This window comes from Chiloscyllium plagiosum, unplaced genomic scaffold, assembly GCF_037043375.1.
Source record: "Chiloscyllium plagiosum isolate Xiang-an unplaced genomic scaffold, Cpla_swu_hap1 HiC_scaffold_2, whole genome shotgun sequence".
Taxonomy (NCBI): domain Eukaryota; kingdom Metazoa; phylum Chordata; class Chondrichthyes; order Orectolobiformes; family Hemiscylliidae; genus Chiloscyllium; species Chiloscyllium plagiosum.
Window position 1 is genome coordinate 154,487,039 of NW_028270140.1, and position 18,675 is coordinate 154,505,713.

The 18,675-nt window shown below is 44.1% G+C and overlaps 1 protein-coding gene across 2 annotated transcripts in view; it reads right to left on the reverse strand.

The window, feature by feature from the left end:
* Window positions 1–18,675, reverse strand: part of rictora (RPTOR independent companion of MTOR, complex 2 a) — a 239,055-nt gene that overhangs the window by 14,158 nt on the left and 206,222 nt on the right. For both annotated transcript variants that reach the window (XM_043703095.2, XM_043703086.2), the window contains 4 exons: window positions 15,245–15,422; window positions 14,511–14,595; window positions 8,896–9,120; window positions 6,871–7,035 (listed from right to left, as the gene is read on the reverse strand). In XM_043703095.2, coding sequence (XP_043559030.1) covers window positions 6,871–7,035; window positions 8,896–9,120; window positions 14,511–14,595; window positions 15,245–15,422 — 653 coding nt within the window. The remainder of the gene's footprint in view (window positions 1–6,870; window positions 7,036–8,895; window positions 9,121–14,510; window positions 14,596–15,244; window positions 15,423–18,675) is intronic.

The window sequence follows — 18,675 nt, forward strand, 5'->3', positions numbered from 1 at the left end:
GAGGGACAACTTTGAGGGCTTGCAGGATCAGTTCAGGAAACACAGAAGCAATCTCACAGGGTATCAATCTCAGAAATACTACCTGTGCCACGAGCCTCATCATTTAAGCAAAGGCAGATCAGGGAAGTAAACCTGGGGTTTGAGGGATGGTGTAGGAGTGAGGGATTTAGATTTTGGATACATTGCGATCATTTTGTGAAAGGAGGAAGCTATTCAGAAGTGATGGGCTTCACCTGAGCAGAAAAGGAACTAATCTCAGAGCTGAGTCTGTAAATAGTGTAGTGAGATGGATTTGGAAGGCAAGGGTCTGGGTTATAAAGTCAGAGTCATACAGCACAGAAACAGGTCCTTCAGTCCAACTCATGTATTCTGACCGAGTTACGGGAAATGAGGCAGGTCAAGTGGATAGCATCACAGTGGGTGAGCATTCGTGAAATAGTAATCATAACATAAGATTCAGAACTAAATTGGAAAAGGATAAAAATCAGCCAATGATTAGGATCCCAGACTGGAAAAGGGCAGATTTTAGCGCAGGATAGCATGTGTGCAGGTGGGTTTAAGCTCAAGGCAGACTAGGAATGCAGCAAAGAAGGATAACTTAGGACATCTTATGATTTCCAATATTTCTAATACGATAAGAAATTTAGCTTTAAGGCACTTTACCTAAACACTTGTAGTATTCATAACAAAGTAGATGAATTAACAGCACAAATCATTGTGAATGATTGTTACGTGGCAGGCATCACAGAGACATGGTTGCAGGGGGTTCAAGACGGGCAGTTCAACATCCTAAGATTTCCAACTTATTGAAAAGACAGGGAGGGGGCAGGGTTGCCTTGTTACTTAAGAATGAAATTAAATGTCATAGGGTCAGATGAGTCTGTGTGGGTGGAGTTGAGGAAGCACAAATGAAGATTACCCGGGGTGCGGGGGGATTAGGCAACCATGGCTGACAAAGGAAGTCAGGAAATATAACAGTGAGAAAGAGAGAGCATTTAAAGGGGCCAAGAGCACTGGGAAATCCAAAGATTGGGAAGACTACAAAATGAGAGGATAACAAAGAGAGAAATATGGAAGGAGAAGATCAAATATGAAGGTAGGCTAGTCTGTAATATTAGAAATGATAGTAAAACTTTCTTTTAATTCATAAGAAACAAACGAGAGGCAAAAATAAACATTGGCCACTTCAAATTGATGCCAGAAGGCTAGTGCTGGGAGATAAGGAAATAGCTGAAGAACTTAAATACTTTGTGTCAGTCTTCACAGTGGAAGACATGAGCAAAATCCCAACAATTGAAGGGGCAGGAGGCAGAGTTGAATATGGTAGGCATTACAAAAGAGAAAGTGCTAGAAAGCTAAAAGGTGGTGGTGATGGGAGATTTTAATTTTCCCAACATTGACTGGGATACACTTAGTGTCAGAGGTCTGGATGGGGTAGAATTTGTAAGAAGCGTCCAGGAGAGTTTTCGAGAGCAGGATGTCAATAGTCCGACGAGGGAAGGAGCCATATTGGACCTGGTGTTGGGGAATGAGCCAGGCTAAGTGTGAGAAGTTGTGGTGGGGGTTTCTTTGGGAACAACGAACACAATTCTGTAAGTTTTAGAATACTCGTAGCCAAAGATGAGAATGGTCCTCGGGGAAGAGTACTAAACTGGGCCAAGGCCAATTATATCAAAATTAGACAGGAGCTGGGAAATATGGATTGGACACAGCAGTTTGAAGGGAAGTCCACATTTGAGATGTGGGAGGGTTTCAAAGAAAGGTTAAAGATAGTGCAGGATAGGCACTGAAAGCAAAGGATAGGAAGGGCAAGATTTGTGAACCATGGATGACAGGACAAATGGTACAACTAGCCAAGAGGAAAAGGGAAGCGTACAAAAGGCAGCTAAGAACAGAACGGGCCCTGGAGGAATATCGGGAGAGTAGGACCAGTCTTAAATGAGGAATCAAGCGGGCTAAAAGGGGTCATGAAATAGCTTTAGCGAGCAGAATTAAGGAGAATCCCAAAGCCTTTTATTCTTATATAAAGAAGCAGGTAACTAGAGAAAGGATTGGTCCACTAAAGGATAAGGAAGGAAGGTTGTGTGTTGAACCTGAGAAAGTGAGTGAGATTCTGAATGATTACTTTGCATCAGTGTTCACTGAGGAGAGGGACATGATGAATGTTGAGATTAGAGATCGAAGTTTGATTAGTCTGGATCACGTTGACATTAGTAGGGAAGATATGTTGGGTAGGCTAGAGGTTATTAAGGTGGACAAATCCCCAGGACCAGATGGGATCTATTCCGGTTGCTGAGGGAGGCGAGAGGGGAAATAACTGGGGTACTGACAGATATCTTTGTAGCATCCCTAAACATAGGTGAGGTGCCAGAGCCGTGGAGGGTTGCTCATGTTGTCCCCCGTACAAGAAGGGTAGTAGGGATATTCCGGGTAACTACAGACCAGTAAGCTTGACATCAGTGGTGGGAAAGTTGCTGGAGAAGGTACTGAGGGTTAAAATCTATTTATATTTGGAAAAGAATGGGCTTATCAGTGATAGGCAACATGGTTTTGTGCGCAGGAGATCATGCCTTACCAACTTAATAGAGTTATTTGAGGAAATGACTATGTTGATAGATGAAGGAAGGGCTGTTGATGTCATATACATGGACTTTAGTAAGGCGTTTGATAAGGTTCCCCACGGTAAACTGATAGAGAAAGTGAAGTAACATGGTATGCAGGACGTTCTAGCTAGGTGGATAAAGAACTGGTTGACCAACAGGAGACAGAGTTGAAGGGAGTTTCTCGAAAAGGAGAAAGGTGACCAGTGGTGTTCCACAGGGGTCAGTGCTGGGGCCATTGTTGTTTGCAATATACATAAATCATCTGGAAGAGGAACTGTTGGTATAATCAGCAAGCTTACAAATGACACGAAGATTGGAGGAGTAGTAGAAAGCATAGGGGACTGGAGAATACAGGAGGATATAGAGAGACTGGAGAGTTGGGCGGAGGAGTGACAGATAAAGTTCAATTTAGGCAAATGTGAGGTGATGCATTTTGGGAAGTCTAATTCTAGAGTGAATTATACAGTAAACGAAGAGCCTTGGAAAAAGTTGATGGGCAGAGAGATCTGGGAGTTCAGGTCCATTGTACCCTGAAGGTTGCTGCACAGGTGGATAGAGTGATCAAAAAGGCATCTGGTATGCTAGCCTTCATCGGGGTATTGAGTATAAGAGCTGGCAAGTCATGTTAAAATTGTACATGACGTTGGTTCAGCATTTAAAATATTGCGTACAGTTCTGGGGACCACATTACCAAAAGGATGTGGACGCTTTGGAGAGGTTGCAGAGAAGGTTTACGAGGATGTTGCCTGGTATGGAAGGTGCTAGTAATGAAGAGGTTGAGTAGATTAGGATTGTTTTCATTAGAAAAAAGGAGATTGAGGGGGGACCTGACTGAGGTCTACAAAATCATGAAGAGTAGAGATAGGGTAGATAGAGATAAGATTTTTCCCAGGGTGAGGAATTCAATAATGAAAAGGTCACACTTTCAAGGTGAGAGGTGAAAAGTTGAAGGGGGATACATGCGTAAAGTACTTTACACAGAGGGTGGTAGGTGCCTGGAGGTTGTAGAGCAGAGGTGGTAGAGGCAGGCACGGTTGATTCATTTAAGATGCGTCTGGACAGATGCTTGAATAGGTGGGGAACAGAGGGTTACAAATGCTTAGGAATTGGGCGACAGGTTTAGACAGTGGGTTTGGATCAGCTCAGTCTTGGAGGGCCGAAAGGCCTGTTCCAGGGCTGTGAATTTTCTTTGTTCTTTGTCTAAAAATTGATAAATCTCCTGGCCCCAATGGGCTACATCCTAGAGTTCTGAGGAACGTGGCTGAGGAAAAAGCGGAGGCATTGGTTGTGGTCGTTGAAAAGTCACTGAAGTCAGGGTAAGTCCCAGATGATTGGAAAATCACTGTTGTACCCTTGTTCAAAGGAGGATCAAAACAAAAAATGGAAAATTATAGGCTGATTAGTCTAACCTTGGTTGTTGGTAAAATTCTAGAAACCATTGTTAAGGATGAGATTTCTAAATTCATGGAAGTCCAGGGTTGGATTACAAGTCAGTATGGATTTAGTTAAGGGGAGGTCGTGCCTGACAAACCTGTTAAAATTCTTTGAAAAGGTAACAAGTAGGTGGATGTTATTTACCTAGATTTCCAAAAGGCCTTTGATAAGGTGCCTCATGGGAGGGTGCTGAGTAAGATGAGGGCCTATGGTGTTTGAGGTGAGCTACTAGCATGAGAGTTGGGATAAAAGGTTCTTTTTCGGAATGGCAGCCGGTGATAAGCAGTGTCCCGCAGGGTTCAGAGTTGTGGCCGCAGCTGTTCACTTTATTTATTAAGGATCTGGATGAAAGGGCTGGGGGCAATCTGGTGAAGTTTGCCGATGATACGACGTTAGGTGGACAGGCAGGTAGTACTGAGGAGGTGGGAAAGCTGCAGAAAGATTTAGATAGTTGAGGAGAGTGGTCCAGGAAATGCAAGGTCTTGCACTTTGGAAAAAAGAATAGAGGCATGGACTATTTTCTAAATGGCGAGAAAATTCATAAAGCGTAAGTACAAAGGGATCTGGGAGTGCTAGTCCAGGATTTTCAAAATGTTAATTTGCAGACTGAGTCCGTGGTTAAGAAAGCAAATGTAATGTTGTCATTTACCTCAAGAGGGTTGGAATATAAAAGCAGCGATGTGCTACTAACACTTTATAAAGTACTGGTTAGGCCCCAATTAGAATATGGTGTCCAATTTTGGGCCTCACACCTCAGGAAGGACATACTGGCACTGGAACATGTCCAGCAGAGATTCACACGGATGATCCCTGGAATTGTAGACCTAACATATGATGAACTTCTGAGTATCCTGGGATTATATTCATTGGAGTTTAGAAGGTTGAGGGGAGATCTAATGGAAACTTACAAGACAATGCATGGTTTAGAAAGGGTGGACACTGGGAAGTTGCTGCCGTTAGGCGGGGAGACTAGGACCCGTGGACACAGCCTTAGAAATAGAGGGGGTCAATCTAAAACGGAAATGAGGAGACATTTCTTCAGCCAGAGAGTGGTGGGCCTGTGGAATTCTATGCCACAGAGCGCAGTGGAGGCCAGGACGTTAGATGTCTTCAAGCAGAGATTGATAAATTCTCAATCTCGCAAGGAATTAAGGGTTACAGGGAGAGTGCGGATAAGTAGAATTGAAATGCTGATCAGCCATGATTGAATGGCGGAGTGGACTCGATGGGCTGAATGGCCTTACTTCCACTCCTATGTCTTATGGAAACATATTTTGGTGGATAAAACATTGCAAGAAAAGTGGGAGAATTTCAAAAGGGAGGGGAATTGAATACAAGCTAGATACATACCCATGAGAAACAAATCCAGGGTATCGAAAACTAGAGTACTCTGCTTGGCTAAGGATATTGATGAGAAAATTAGAAAGAAAAAGGAGGCATACGAGACATACTAGAATAATGGCAGCTAGAGAAATCAGGAAGAGTATCTCAAATGTAGGAGAGAGTCTAAGGCTAAGAGGAAGCATGAGGAAAGCCGTGTCCTCCATCAGTGTTGAGAACCAATGCTTTTCCTAACTTCTGTTAACAATTTGGAGATGAATGTTGAGGGCAAAATCTCCAAATTTGCAAATGATCCTAAGTTAGGGAGAATAATGAATTGTGAGGATGATGCTGAGTGACTTCAGAGGGACCTTGACAAGTTGGCCAATGGGCAGACAGCTGACATGAACTTCAATGCAGAGAAATGGGAGGTAATGCCTTTGGTCGAAGAAACATGGAGAGACAATACAGGCTCGATGGTACAACTCGAGGGGAGTACAGGAGCAGAGGGACCTCGACGCTCACGTACACAATTCTTTCAAGGTGGCTGGCAAGTTGAAACAGTTAAGTTGGCACTTTGAATGTTTGGGTTTATAAATAAGAGGCACAGAGTACAAAAGCAAGGAAGTGATGTTACACCTCTAAAATATTCAGTCAGACCACATTTCAGTATTGTGTCCTGCTGTAGGCACCTTTTTTAAAGAAGGACGTTAAAGCCCTGGTGAGAGTGCAAATGACATTTACTACAATGATACCAGGAATGAAGGATTTTAGATACAAGGAAAGATTAGAGAGATTGGGCAGGTTCTCCTTTCAGCAGAGAAGATTAAGAAATGACCTTACTGAAGTATTCAAATGATGAATAATTTTGACAAGGTAAAGGATATTCTGTTTCCACTGGTAAGTATGTCAGTAACTAGGGATCACAATTTCAACGTTTTCAGCAAGAAAGTTAAGAGTGAGAGGAGGAGAAACTTCTTAACTCAGAGGTGTTAGGATTTGGAATGTACTGCCTGGGAGAGTGAGGAAGGCAGATTCCATAGGAGGCTTCAAAAGAGCGCTGCAAGTGTAATTTGAAAGTGAAGTATTAAGGGAGCTATGGAGTTAGGGCTAGAGAGTGGAATAGTTCTTTTGGGAACCAGTAAAGACATCATTGGTTGAATGGTCTCCTCTGTACTGTAAAATTTTATGCTAATTTAATCTAATAAATCCATCTCCCTTACAATGAACCCTAATCTAAACTATTCATGGCCCTGCCTCTTAATGATGTAACAGGCATCTCCTTGCATGCCCAACAGTAATAATCAGCTTTCTCTGAACTAACCCTGGTCCTCTGCCCAGATTATATGGGAATACCGTAACTCCTAGCCTTACCAAACTCCACCCAAGCAACCAGGATGATAGGAATGTGGAAACACAACTCGAAGGATAAATGCAGCGTCGCACACTTTCTGATCAATTGAAGGCAATACTCGAGTCTCCCAAGGCAGTTTTCATTGCCACGTACACTCACCTATAACGATATCCACACTCTTGGTGCTGCTTGCTGAGCCCTGTGACACAGCATCACTGCACCCAGAGATCCCAGAAATCTTAGAGGAGCGAGGTGTGACTTCCAGGTGGGTGTGGATTGGGATGACAGACACACAGCATTCGGAGCATGGAATGTCTGGAAAATCTGAAATACATTAGCATTTAAAGAAAGTAAGACCTGTTTACATAGCACTGTCTTAGCGGGGTATTTGTCTGTTAGGCATAGAAAGGATTGCAGACAATAACAACACAGGAGACTAAGGCACCCAATGTACCTGTGCCGACTCGAGCCAGTTACAGCGATCCTGTTCTCATCATTCCTCTTCTCTTTCTTCATCGCTGTGATCTTTCCATTTCCAATACCCTTTTAAAAATTGCTAGAATCTTCTTTCGTCTCTCTTTCAGGCAGTAATGCTGGACCATTACTTTTTTGCTTCCTAAGAATTCTCAATTCCCCCTCACCTCCCCAAGCGTTTTTGCCAATACCATCTACAAGATGCACTGCAGAAAAGCTCCTCACAGCATCTGCCAAACCCACAACCATCTGGAAGGACAAGGGCAGCAGGTATACAGGAACACTACCTTCCCCAAGCCATGCGCCTTGCTCATCTGGAAATATATAGTCATTTCTTCAGTGTCACTGGATTCAAATCCTGAAATTCCCACCATAAGGGTATTGTTATGCAGGGAAAGTAGGGACGGGTAATAAATGTTTGTCAACCAGTGATGCCCCCCCGCTATGAGTAAATTGAAAAAGCAGAGTGGGTAGCATGGGGGCATTTGTACAAACAACTAGTTAAGGGGAACAGTCACATGGTGTGCAGGGTGTTCTAGCTAGATGGATAAAGAACTGGTTGAGCAACAGGAGACAGAGTGTAGTAGTTGAAGGGAGTTTCTCGAAATGGAGAAAGGTGTCCAGTGGTGTTCCACAGGGGTCAGCATTATTTGTAATATGCATAAATGATCTGGAAGTGGGCACTGTTGGTATGATCAGCAAGTTTGCAGATGACACAAAGATTGGTGGAGTAGTAGAAAGCATAAGGGACTGTCAGAGGATACAGGAGGATATATATAGACTGGAGAGTTGGGTGGAAAAATGGTAGATGGTTTTCAATCCAGACAAATGAGAGGTGATGCACTTAGGCCAGTCTAATTCTAGAGCAAATTATACAATGAATGGAAGAGCCTTGGGAAAAGTTGATGGGCAGAGAGATCTGGAAGTGCAGGTCCATTGTACCCTGAAGGCTGCTGCACAGGTGGATAGAGTGGTCAAGAAGGCATATAGTATGCTTGCCTTCACTGGACGGGGTATTGAGTATAAGAGCTGGCAAATCATGTTAAAATAGTACAAAACATTGGTTCGGCTGCACTTAGAATACTGTGTACAGTTCTGGTCGCCACATTACCAAAAGGATGTGGACACTTTGTAGAGAGTGCAGAGAAGGTTTACAAGGATGTTGCCTGGTATGGAAGGTGCTAGCTATGAAGAGAGGTTGAGTAGGTTAGGTTTATTTTCACTAGAAAAAAGGAGATTGAGGGGGGACCTGATTGAGGTTTACAAAATCATGAAGGGTATAGACAGGGTGGATAGAGACAAACTTTTTCGCGGGGTGAAGGATTCAATGATGGGAGATCATGCTTTCAAGGTGAGAAGTGGAAAGTTTAAGGGGGATACACGTGGCAAGTGCTTCACACAGAGGGTGGTGGGCGTTTGGAACGCGTTGCCAGCAGACGTGATAGAGGCAGGCACGGTAGATTCATTTAAGGTGCATCTAGACAGATGCATGAGTAGGTGGGGAGCAGAGGGATATAAATGCTTAGGAATTGACCGACAGGTTTAGGCAGTACATTTGGATCGGCTCAGGCTTGGAGAGCTGGAGGGCTGTTCCTGGGCTGTAAACATTCTTTATTCTTTGAGTGTCCAGCAAGGTTATCACAAAGACAGAAACTGAAGGTTATAAAGGAGACATACTGTTAAGCAAGCTACAGGCGTGTTCATACCCACCTACACGATTGAAAGTGGAAGCACACTGGCTGTAGGGAAGGCAGCCGACAATCTGCAGGCACACACAATATAGGCAGTTCTCATCTGTGTGCTCCTTTAAACCAGTCTCCTCAGTAACATCAATGGAACGAGCATTTTCCGATGCTTTCAGCATTGCCTCTGTGAAACTGATCTGTGGCCGGAGCTCTTGATAGGGACTCCGAGAACAAGGAGACAATGCTGCATCTGAAAGGAACAAAACAGAACTCAATTAGTCTTTGGCTGGTCAAAAGCACAGGCTCTGAACAATGATCATTGATCTGTAACATTAACTTCATCCTTTTGTCCTCAGATGCTGCCAGAACTGCATTGTCTACTTTTATTGTGGCAGGTAAAGTGTGTGTGTGCGTATGTATGTATGTATGTATGTATGTGTCTGTGTGTTTGGGGGTGGAGGTAACAGTGTCTGTGTCTGTGTGTTTGGGGGTGGAGGTAACAGTGTCTGTGTCTGTGTGTTTGGGGGTGGAGGTAACAGTGTCTGTGTCTGTGTGTTTGGGGGTGGAGGTAACAGTGTCTGTGTCTGTGTGTTTGGGGGTGGAGGTAACAGTGTCTGTGTCTGTGTGTTTGGGGGTGGAGGTAACAGTGTCTGTGTCTGTGTGTTTGGGGGTGGAGGTAACAGTGTCTGTGTCTGTGTGTTTGGGGGTGGAGGTAACAGTGTCTGTGTCTGTGTGTTTGGGGGTGGAGGTAACAGTGTCTGTGTCTGTGTGTTTGGGGGTGGAGGTAACAGTGTCTGTGTCTGTGTGTTTGGGGGTGGAGGTAACAGTGTCTGTGTCTGTGTGTTTGGGGGTGGAGGTAACAGTGTCATGCCCTTACTCCAGCCTGCACGATTTGCATACTTTTTATTTATTCAGTTTTGGGATTTGGATAATGATGACAACAACAGCATTTAGTACTCGTTGTTAATTTCTTCTAAGGTAGTAGAGGTGAGTTAACTATTTGGATCAATTCAATCCATATGCTGGAGATACCCACATGCTGTGAGGGAATTTCAGCACTTTGACTGAGTGACACTGAAGGAATGGTGATATACTTCCACATCAAAATGGGGAGAGCTTTGGGAAGGACATGTGGGTGATCACATGCATCTGCTGCCCTTTTCCCCCTTGAAAGATGCTACTGAAGGTGTTTTGGTGTATCCTGTATATGGTTGTAAAAGACCACATATATTTCATTTCTGCAACTGTAAACTGAAATGGACTTTGGACTGCTGTAACTGAAAATACTGCAGTTTTGCAACTTGAAAAGCATGTGTTGCATATAACATTGCACTTGGAAGAAGAAAGAAGAAGAATTCAAGATTAAACAGCACTGAAAATCTCTTGAATTAACAGTGAGGCAAATTGATCATTTTGTTGGTCTCACCAGAGGTTCCTCAAATTAATCTACTTGGTTTAGTCCAGTTGAATTAATTTATGGTCAAGGGATAGGAGATCCCTCTGATCAAGGGCATACATTTATGGCTTAAAAAAAAACAAAGACTCAGCATTGGATTATGTATCCAGGCTTCATCCATACCAGACTGGGATGTGCAGGTCAGATGAATTGGCCATGCTAAATTTCCCATAGTATGTTAGGTGCATTAGTCAGAGGGAAATAGGTCTGGGTGGGTTACTCTTCTGAGGTTCGGTGTGGTCTTATTGGGCCAAATGGCCTGTTTTCACACTAGGGAATCTAACCTAAACTGTACAGGGCATCGGTAAGATCACATCTGGAATATTGTACCTGGTTTTGATCCCTTATCTGAGGATGGATGTGCTGGCGATGGAGGAAGTGCAATGAAGGTTGCCCAGACCGATTCCTCGGTTAGCAGGACTAACGTACGGGGACAAACTGGATCTGTTGGGACTGTATTCATGCAGCTCAGAAGACTGGGGGTGAGGATCTCATAGAAACCTATAAAATTCTAACAGGATTAGATAGGGTAGATGTAGGAAGGATGTTCCCTATGACAGGAGAGTCCATAGCCAGACGTGATAGTCTAACGATAAGGGATAGCTTTTTTAGGACTGAGATGAGGATAATTGTTTCCCCACCCAGACAGTGGTAAACCTGTGGAATTCTCTGTCACAAAGTGTTTGAAGCCAGAACATTGGATGCCTTCAAGGAGGAGATACATTTCGTAAGGTTAAAGGATCAAAGCATACAGGGAGAAACAGGAACAGGGTAATGAGATGGAAGGTCAGCCCCGATCAGATTGAATGGTGGGTTGGGTCAAAAGGGGCTACTCCTGCTCCTATACTCGATGCTTCTATGTAAGACTAAAGGCGTTAAGAGGTCTGGGGAGAGACTGAGAGCGTAGTGTTAAAATCGGATCAGCCACGATCATACTGAAAGGCAGACGAGGCTCACCTACTGATGCATTTACACCGAGGTCATTGATTCATCCTGTCACATTATACAAAACCAAGTCTAATACAACCTGTTCTTTGATTGGTTCCAAAAGCTGCTGCTTTAAAAAAACAATTCTATCTTGTAAACATTTTATGAAGTCATCATCCAGGCTACTACTGCCATTCTGATCTTTCAAGTTGACATACAGATTAAATTTAGATTATTTCAAGTATTCTGAAATATCCCCTTAAATATATCCCATCGCCTCTCTTGATTTATCCCCTATCCTATTGTTCCAATTTACTTTGCATTAGCTCAGACTGCTAGAATCTTCAACTGTTAAGAATATAAATGGCTTCTTTCTTGTAGGTAATGGTATGTAGATTTGGAGCATATTGATATTGTTTGGGAAATCTAGTAAAGGAAAAAATGAATTTTAATTTCAGTGAAGTGACGTTTTTAAATGAAGGCCAGAAAATAATTTTGAGCTGACAGCTTTTCCAAGAAAGCATGTGACTCTGAGTCTTGATTAACTACCCGGGGAGTTAATTGCTGATGACTTACAGAGTTGAGTTTTAAGATACAGAAAAGGATAATCAGGAGCCACTTGAAGGTTGAGTTCAGTAAGAGAAGTCATTCTCGCAGAAGGGCAGTTTTTCAGTTTGGAGAAGCCATCAGCCTGTGACTATCAGAATTAGAAAGAACTGACCAGGCCATGAGTGCTGGAAAGAGTCAGTTGAGCTTGACATTGAAAAGTTAAGCCAGGAATGACTAAAAAGAATAGCACTGAAAAAAAAAATTGAATTTTTTTTAATTCATATGATCTTTTTAAACTGTCATGTATCCCATATATAGCTTTTGTTTTGTGCAATAAACTTGCACTCCTTATTAAAAGAACATTGACAAGCTCATGTGAATATGCCTAGTGACTGACAACAGTATCAAAAATAAGACTCACTTTCTATTAATGTGTTGCTGGAAAAGCGCAGCAGGTCAGGCAGCATCCAGGGAACAGGAGAATCGACGTTTCGGGCATAAGCCCTTCTTCAGGAATCCTGAATCCTGATTCCTGAAGAAGGGCTTATGCCCGAAACGTCGATTCTCCTGTTCCCTGGATGCTGCCTGACCTGCTGCGCTTTTCCAGCAACACATTTCCAGCTCTGATCTCCAGCATCTGCAGACCTCACTTTCTCCTCACTTTCTATTAAGCCCAGTTTCACTCGGATGTGATTTGTTCAGTATTGCCATCAGTTAAGATCAGAATAATAGTCACTGCCTGTCACACAAGTGATGCAATGCCACTTGAGAAATTGCAAATGTCACTGAGAAGTTGTGATCATTGTGTAATCATCAATTCAATTTCCCACTTCAGACCATCTGACAGAAAAGTTATTCATGGAGCAGCTGAAGAATGTTGGGCCTAGGACACTAGCCTGAGGAATTCCGACACAGATGTCCTGGAACTGAGATAAGACTCCCAGTGACCATCAGCAACTTGCTTTATGCTAGGTATGATTCCAACCAGCTCCCCTCACAAGGAGGTTGAGCAATTCATCAACTTCACCAACACATTCCACCCTGACCTTAAATTTACCTGGACCATCTCGGACACATCCCTCCCCTTCCTGGACCTCTCCATCTCCATTATTGACGACCGACTTGACACTGACATTTTTTACAAACCCACCGACTCCCACAGCTACCTGGATTACATCTCTTCCCACCCTACCTCTTGCAAAAATGCCATCCCGTATTCCCAATTCCTCCGCCTCCGCCGTATCTGCTCCCAGGAGGACCAGTTCCACCATAGAACACACCAGATGGCCTCCTTCTTTAGAGACCGCAATTTCCCTTCCCACGTGGTTAAAGATGCCCTCCAACGCATCGCATCTACATCCCGCACCTCCGCCCTCAGACCCCACCCCTCCAACCATAACAAGGACAGAACGCCCCTGGTGCTCACCTTCCACCCTACCAACCTTCGCATAAACCAAATCATCCGCCGACATTTATGCCACCTCCAAAAAGACCCCACCACCAGGGATATATTTCCCTCTCCACCCCTTTCCGCCTTCCGCAAAGACCGTTCCCTCCGTGACTACCTGGTCAGGTCCACGCCCCCCTACGACCCACCCTCCCATCCTGGCACTTTCCCCTGCCACCGCAGGAACTGTAAAACCTGTGCCCACACCTCCTCCCTCACCTCTATCCAAGGCCCTAAAGGAGCCTTCCACATCCATCAAAGTTTTACCTGCACATCCACTAATATCATTTATTGTATCCGTTGCTCCCTGTGCGGTCTCCTCTACATTGGCGAGACTGGGCGCCTCCTAGCAGAGCACTTTAGGGAACATCTCCGAGACACCCGCACCAATCAACCTCACCGCCCCGTGGCTCAACATTTCAACTCCCCCTCCCACTCTGCCGAGGACATGGAGGTCCTGGGCCTCCTTCACCGCCGCTCCCTCACCACCAGACGCCTGGAGGAAGAATGCCTCATCTTCTGCCTTGGAACACTTCAACCCCAGGGCATCAATGTGGACTTCAACAGCTTCCTCATTTCCCCTTCCCCCACCTCATCCTAGTTTCAAACTTCCAGCTCAGCACTGTCCCCTTGACTTGTCCGGACTTGTCCTACCGGCCTATCTCCTTTTCCACCTATCCACTCCACCCTCTCCTCCCCGACCTATCACCTTCATCCCCTCCCCCACTCACCCATTGTACTCTATGCTACTCTCTCCCCACCCCCACCCTCCCCTAGCTTATCTCTCCACGCTTCAGGCTCTCTGCCTTTATTCCTGATGAAGGGCTTTTGCCCGAAACGTCGATTTCGCTGCTCGTTGGATGCTGCCTGAATTGCTGTGCTCTTCCAGCACCACTGATCCAGAATCTGGTTTCCAGCATCTGCAGTCATTGTTTTTACCTTGATGATTCCAACCAGCTTCTACAATCAATTTCCCTAATTGTCTCTGACTAAATTATTTGCAATGGCTCCTTGATGCTGCAAATAATGCCTTGATTTCAAAGGCTGGGAGGCAGCAAAGCATCACCATGGGTAATGTAGATGACATTAATGTTCCCACCTGCCAACAAAAAGCAAGCTTGTGGTCATTCTGTACACTATAAACTTGTGGACAGCATGAGAGTAGAATTCAATCCTGTACTTGGACAGTAGCCATAGTCGTACATTTTCCACTAGCAGTGACAGGAAAGATGATTGGGATGGTCTAGGTATCTGCTCTCACCTTCATTATCTGACTCCTGGTCTTCGAGGGAATGGTCCTCTTTAGGCAGGTTACACTTCTGCTGAAAGTATGGAATCTCTTTCACCTGGAAAGATGAAACAATTAGTCATAGAGCTTCGTTTTAAGATTGCACATGATTAGACTGCAGATTAAAATACCAAAAGCTTACGCTTACTGAAGTATGAACAGACGAAACAGCTTTGCAGTACTGAACTTGTATATTTATGGAACGAAACAGGTACTTTTGAAGTATTTCCTAGTAACATTGTGTATGATTTGCTGTATTGGTGGGCTATATCTGCCAGTGATTTGTTGATGGAATCAAACAGCATCTTCCTTTGGTTGTTTGCAATTGGCAGAGTATGGACAGTACACAACCAGCCTACATTTGCGAAACCTTAAACTGCCTAAACTAAAATTAGACAAAAAAGGTATCCCATGTCAGTTGACCATAAACTTGTGCGATTCAAAGTGGACTTCGTTCAAGGTGACAATAACACAGAAACAAATTGTATTAAATGAATGGCTTCAGTAACTAGAAATTAAGTTCGTCCATCAAACAATGACAGGTACACTATCTCAGATACAGAACCCTCTTTTGAGTCCCTGAAATATCTCCCCTGTTCACAAACAATGACTTAGCTATATTAAATCAGGTATGCAAGCCATAACCCTGGCCTGAGGCATTACAGGTAGCAATCTAAGACCGGATTCATTCCCTCTGCTGGGCCTACCTGGAACAGCTCATTAATGTCGCTGGGCAATGCGAGGCCTATGTAATCGTCCGTGCTGCCACAGGTGGCATTGGAGACCATGGAACGTACAGAGGAAGAACGCTGAAGTGTTGTATGATTTATTGGGCTTAATAAATCCTCTTTGTCCAGCGAGGCGAAGCTCAAGGCTTTGATGAATCTGAAGAATGTAAGAGATGAACAGAAATCAGAGCAGTTTCTATTGACCTGCATACACCAGTTGTTCCAATCTACACCATGTCAGTGGTACTATTTCTGTGTTGTAAATATTGCATAGACCTTCATCAAAAACAAACCTTTCCTTTTGTATCAACATTGGCCAAGCAATTAAACATTCTATTTTTGTTTAGTGTGAAATGTGTTACCAGTGTTCTGCGATGATGCATCTGGCAACATTCATGTCTAACATCTCAACTTAAATCCCTCAAATGACCAATTTAACACACTCCAGCTGATCACTAACATTCTACCCTTTGCAAATTTAAGGTCTTCCAAAACTCTGCTACCCATATCTTAACTCTCCAAGTCGTCTTCTCCTATCAGCCCTAGCACTCACTGACCTACACTGGATTAGTACAGCAATGACTTGATTTTAAAATTCTCATCCTTGTTTCAAGGCCTTAGACCTATGCCCTTTAGTTCTGGACTCCCCCACCACAAGGAAAAGGCTTCATCTATTTACCCTATCCATGCCCCTCATGATTTTGTAAACCTCTATAATGTCACCCCTCAGCTTCCGACGCTCCAGGGAAAACAGCCCCAGCCTGTTCAACCTCTCCCTATAGCTCAAACCCTCCAACCCTGGCACCATCCTTGTAAATCTTTTCTGAACCCTTTCAAGTTTCACAACATCTTTCCGATAGGAAGACCAGAATTGCACGCAAAATTCCAACAGTGGCTTAACCAATGTCCTGTACAGCTGCAACATGACCTCCCAACTCCTGTACTCAATACTCTGACCAATAAAGGAAAGCATACCAAACACCTTCTTCACTATCCTATCTACCTGCGACTCCACTTTCAAGGAGCTATGAACCTGCACTCCAAGGGCTCTTTGTTCAGCAACACTCCTTAGGACCTGACCTTTAAGTGTATCAGCCCTACTAAGATTTGCTTTCCCAAAACGCAGCACTTCGCATTTATGTAAATTAAATTCCATCTGCCACTCCTCAGCCCATTGTAGCCCATCTGATCAAGATCCCATTGTAATCTTCTTTGCTGTCCACTACACCTCCAATTTTGGTGTCATCAGCAAACTTACTAACTATACCCCTTATGCTCACATCCAAATCATTTATATAAAATGATGAAAAGTAGTGGACTCAGCACTGATCCTTGTGGCACTCCACTGGTCACAGGCCTCCAGTCTGAAAAACAACCCTCCACCACCACCCTCTGTCTTCTACTTTTGAGCCAGTTCTGTATCCAAATGGCTAGTTTTCCCTGTATTCCCTGAGATCTAACCTTGCTAACCAGTCTCCCATGGGGAAACTTGTCGAACGCCTTACTGAAGTCCATATAGATCACATCTATCGCTCTGCCCTCATCAATCCTCTTTGTTACTTCTTCAAAAAACTCGATCAAGTTTGTGAGACAAGATTTCCCACGCATAAAGCCATGTTGACTATCCCTAATCAGTCCTTGCCTTTCCAAATACATGTACATCCTGTCCCTCAGGATTCCCTCCAACAACCTGCACACCACCGAGGTCAGGCTCACCGGTCTGTAGTTCCCTGACTTGTCTTTACCGCCTTTGTGGGCGGCACGGTGGCACAGTGGTTAGCACTGCTGCCTCACAGTGCCAGAGACCCGGGTTCAATTCCCGCCTCAGGCGACTGGCTGTGTGGAGTTTGCACGTTCTCCCCGTGTCTGCGTGGGTTTCCTCCGGGTGCTCCGGTTTCCTCCCACAGTCCAAAGATGTGCAGGTCAGGTGAATTGGCCATGCTAAATTGCCCGTAGTGTTAGGTCAGGGGTAAATGTTGGGGTATGGGTGGGCTGCGCTTCGGCAGGGTGGTGTGGACTTGTTGGGCCGAAGGGTCTGTTTCCACACTAAGTAATCTAATCTAATCTAATCTTCTTAAACAGTCGCACCACGTTTGCCAACCTCCAGTCTTCCAGCATCTCATCTGAGACTATTGATGATACAAATATCTCAGCAAGAGGCCCAGCAATCACTTCTCAACTTCCCACAGAGTTCTAGGGTACACCTGATCAGGTCCTGGGGATTTATCCACTTTTAGCCGTTTCAAGACATCCAGCAGTTCCTCCTTTGTAATACGGACATTTTTCAAGATGTCCCCATCTATTTCCTTATATTCAACATCTTCCATGTCCTTATCCCCAATAAATACTGATGCAAAATACACATTTAGTATCTGCCCCATCTCCTGCAGCTCCACACAAAGGCCGCCTTGCTGATTTTTGAAGGGCCCTATTCTCTCCCTGGTTATCCTTTTGCCCTTAACGTATTTGCAAAAACCCTTTGGATTCTCCTTAATTCTATTTGCCAAAGCTATCTCGTGTCCTCTTTTTGCCCTCCTGATTTCCCTCAAGTTTACTCTTACTGCCTTTATACTCTTCTAAGGATTCACTTAATCAATCCTGTCCACACATAAGCTTCCTTCTTTTTCTTAACCAAACCCTCAATTTCTTTAGTTATCCAGCATTCCCTATACCTAGCAGCCTTTCCTTTCACCATAACAGGAATATTTTCTCTCTGGACTCTCGTTATCTCATTTCTGAAGGCTTCCCATTTTCCAGCTGTCCCTTTACTGGTGAACATCTGCCCCCCCAATTAGCTTTCGAAAGTTCTTGCTAATACCATAAAAATTGGCCTTTCTCCAATTTAGAACTTCAACTTTTAGATCTGGTCTATTCCTTTCCATCACTATTTTAAAATTAATAGAATTATGGTCGCTGGCCCCCAAGTGCTCCCCCACTGACAGCTCAGTCACCTGCCCTGCCTCATTTCCCAAGAGTAAGTCAAGTTTTGCACCTTCTCTAGTAGGTACATCCACATACTGAATCAGAAAATTGTCTTGTACGCACTTAAATTCCTCTCCATCTAAACCCTTAACACTATGGAAGTCCCAGGCTAAGTTTGGAAGTGAAAATCCCCTACCATAACCACCCTATTATTCTTACAAATAGAGGAGATCTCCTTACAAATTTGTTTCTCAATTTCCCTCTGACTACTAGGGGGTCTATAATACAATCTGAATAAGGTGATCATCCATTTCTTATTTCTCAGTTCCACCCAAATAACTTCCCTGGATGTATTTCCGGGAATATCATCCCTCAGTACAGCTGTAATGCTATCCCTTATCAAAAATGCCACTCCCCCTCCTCTCTTGCCTCCCTTTCTGTCCTTCCTGTAGCATTTGTATCCTGGAACATTAAGCTGCCAGTCCTGC